The sequence below is a fragment of the Rhagoletis pomonella genome, unplaced genomic scaffold (assembly GCF_013731165.1).
Source record: "Rhagoletis pomonella isolate Grant_MI unplaced genomic scaffold, Rhpom_1.0 Rhpom_scaffold_14345, whole genome shotgun sequence".
Taxonomy (NCBI): domain Eukaryota; kingdom Metazoa; phylum Arthropoda; class Insecta; order Diptera; family Tephritidae; genus Rhagoletis; species Rhagoletis pomonella.
This window is the reverse complement of record NW_023472873.1, coordinates 1-2,775: the sequence shown is the minus strand read 5'-3', so window position 1 is coordinate 2,775 and position 2,775 is coordinate 1. Positions and strand designations below refer to the sequence as shown.

The window sequence follows — 2,775 nt, the reverse complement described above, 5'->3', positions numbered from 1 at the left end:
AAATTTATTAAAAAATACTTCCAGTTTCTTTATGTCAACAAGGAATTCTGGTTTAGGATTTATCAGACAGAAATTTGGTCTATCCACGTATATGAGTGGAAAATTTTCTCTTCATATTCGGTATGATAAATCCTGCACCTGGGAACAAACGCGTCCGCTTAGAAATACTAGGCTGCGAGGGGCAACAAATAAAGTCACTGGCACTAAAATTGTTTTCACGCACACGTGAAGAATCTCCTAAATAATGAAATATCGCAGCAATTTGCCCACCATTGTCGCTTCACTTGACAATTCGGAGGTTTAAATAATGCACAAGTTTGTTGTCCTGGCTCTTGTCAAACACAACTTACCGCCCGTAATTCCTTTTCATTTTATTATGTATTTAAAACTAGTCACACAGCTCACAATTGAAAATTAAAATAAAAAAATTTAAATTTTGAATATTATAGGGTTAAGAGTTGACATTTTAGTCGCAGTTCAAAAGAGAGAAATGTCGAAATCGCTTCTACCTTGTTATGCCTTGCATTTACCCAAGTTCGAAATCATCTGTTTATTGTTTACATTGAAATTTAAGCAAAATGCGCCGAATTAAATTTATTTTATTAATGGTGAAATTATATGTATCTGTGACCATCAATTATGCAAAAATTGAAAAAATAAACACATCCATATATGAATTAATAAAAAGACGTGCACGATTTATGGAGATCGTAATTCTGTATAAAAACGAGCAAGTTGTGATGTGGGAATACATCCACTTGGAACTTTCAACAAATGAAAGAACCTTTGCTCCACAACAGGTATGAAAACAAAATTATAATCACTTATGTATGTATGTATATACATACATGAACCAACTAACAAGATCACGCAATCGGAAAAGAATGAAAAAAGTAAATTTCTGAGCGTTTTTGACATCTGCCTAAAAATGAAAACAAACAAAGAAAACGAAAAAGGCGCGGTTATTGAGTGCGATTAGATTTGTATTTATTATAAAATATAAAAAGTGAAACTTGATGACAATTAGCAAAAAAAGTTCATAAAATATGGTTTTAATGATTGAGAGTGTTTTACAATCGCATATGATCGGCACCGGCCGATTTTTCAATGCCAACGTTCTGACCACAAATGTGCACCCACTTTTCACGCAAATTTACGCCTCTTGGCAAATCAAACAGACGCACAAACTTGTTCCAATCACGAAGCACTTCATATTATATCATAAATTTGTAATAAATCAAAATTTCTAATTAAAACCGCTGCAAAAAATACATAACATCGCTAAAATATCACTACGAAGAGGTAGAAGACGATGTAAACAGAACCAAAAAACATCAAAAACGCTACGAAAACTTTTTTCTGAAAATCGATTACAAATACAACGATGGCGGATTACGTGATCTGTAGTCGTTGGTTCATGTATACATATACTTAGAAATCCAACGTTTAACAGAATCGAGGAAGTACGTTTTGGGAAGTCGAGTGCCAATGCTCTGGAGATAATAACTTCAGACAAAATTTTAGACTAAATAGAAGTGCTTTTAAAAAATTATGCAGTTTTCTGGATCACCTAAAGAGAAAGGCAACAAGATTCCATAATACCATCTGCTTGGAGAAACGAGTTGCCATCGCCCTATATGCTCCTGGGTCCTCAGCGGAATATCGTAGCATTGCGAACTTGTTTGGAGTGGCCAAACCAACATTATGCGCAGCTCTCTTGGAATTTTTTAGGGAAGTGTGGAAAGTGTTACACCCAATGTATTTCAACCACTTTCCCCTAAGTAGAGAAACAATTGAAGACTGCGTTAATGGGTTTAAACACATTGGATTCCCTCAGTGTATGGGTGCTCTTGGTAAGCCCTTAAAATTATTATTTTTACCCAACTAAGTAGCGAATATATTTTTCAGATGGATGCCACATAGAGATTCATCCCAGACAGGAAGAAGCAGTCGATTATATCAATTATAAAGGATGGTATTCCACAGTGTTACTAGCACTTGTTTATGCAAGGTACCCAGCATGCAATTTTTTAGATATTCTATTTTATGTATATGCATATTCATCCGAATGTAAATTACATAGCGCATAACTTTTTCTCTTCTTTTAAAGATATCGCTACATCAACGTGGGAAGTCCAGGAAGGTGTAATGATTCCCAAATCTTTGAAAAGTCCAGCTTAAAAACGGAACTGGAGAACTGCTCCCTTCTGAACACAATGAGCACAAATTTAGGAAATTTTGACATCCCAGTTGTCATTCTTGGAGATTCTGCCTTTCGTTTTTCCAAATATTTAATGAAGCCTTTTCCATTCAGTTTGGATAAGACGCCTTCACAAAAAGCTTTAAATTACCAACTTTCAAAATCTCGTAGAGTGGTTGAAAATGCTTTTGGGCAATTGAAAGCAAGGTAATTAAGTAAATATAGAATTGGTCGTTAAATCCCACTGGGAAAATAGGTAAGCACCTTACGAGGTAAGCCATGTTTTCCTTCAGTTTTTAGTACCAAAATAGTAATTACGGCCAATGTCAGCTAATAGTAAAGCGCAAAATGAACACCTCCTATGACACATTACGTTGTCAGTTGCAAAATTATCGTGCAGCCGAAGTTATTTCCAAGCGCCGAACTACTCCGAGCAACTGCTCTGCATTATGCATAACTTACTTTGTAAAGCAGCTCAGAGGTATGTCTGATACCAAATGTAGATTCTAAATTCCTACTTACATAAGGCGGCCACGTCTTTGTTAAAGTAATGGAGATTCGGCAGGGAAGTAGTA

At 35.5% G+C, this 2,775-nt stretch overlaps 1 protein-coding gene across 2 annotated transcripts; it reads left to right on the top strand.

Moving 5' to 3' along the window:
- Positions 1 to 470: 470 nt before the first annotated feature.
- On the top strand, positions 471 to 2,731 carry LOC118757101. 2 transcript variants are annotated; one of them, XM_036491839.1, is made up of 4 exons: positions 471 to 800; positions 1,454 to 1,853; positions 1,909 to 2,011; positions 2,111 to 2,731. In XM_036491839.1, the coding sequence occupies exons 1-4, from the start codon at positions 579 to 581 to the stop codon at positions 2,409 to 2,411; spliced, it is 1,026 nt and encodes a 341-aa protein (XP_036347732.1). In that variant the 5' UTR covers positions 471 to 578; the 3' UTR covers positions 2,412 to 2,731. The 2 variants fall into 2 exon arrangements, with proteins under 2 accessions (XP_036347732.1, XP_036347733.1); XM_036491840.1 differs by lacking the exon at positions 471 to 800 and having other exon boundaries at positions 1,388 to 1,853.
- The last annotated feature ends 44 nt before the right edge of the window (positions 2,732 to 2,775 follow it).

Excerpts from the sequence above, each read along its gene's own strand:
- LOC118757101 (XM_036491839.1), top strand. The coding sequence starts at position 579 with ATGCGCCGAATTAAATTTATTTTATTAATGGTGAAATTATATGTATCT. Across the intron at positions 801-1,453 it reads GAACCTTTGCTCCACAACAG|AATCGAGGAAGTACGTTTTG; the intron begins GTATGAAAACAA and ends AACGTTTAACAG. Across the intron at positions 2,012-2,110 it reads CTAGCACTTGTTTATGCAAG|ATATCGCTACATCAACGTGG; the intron begins GTACCCAGCATG and ends CTTCTTTTAAAG.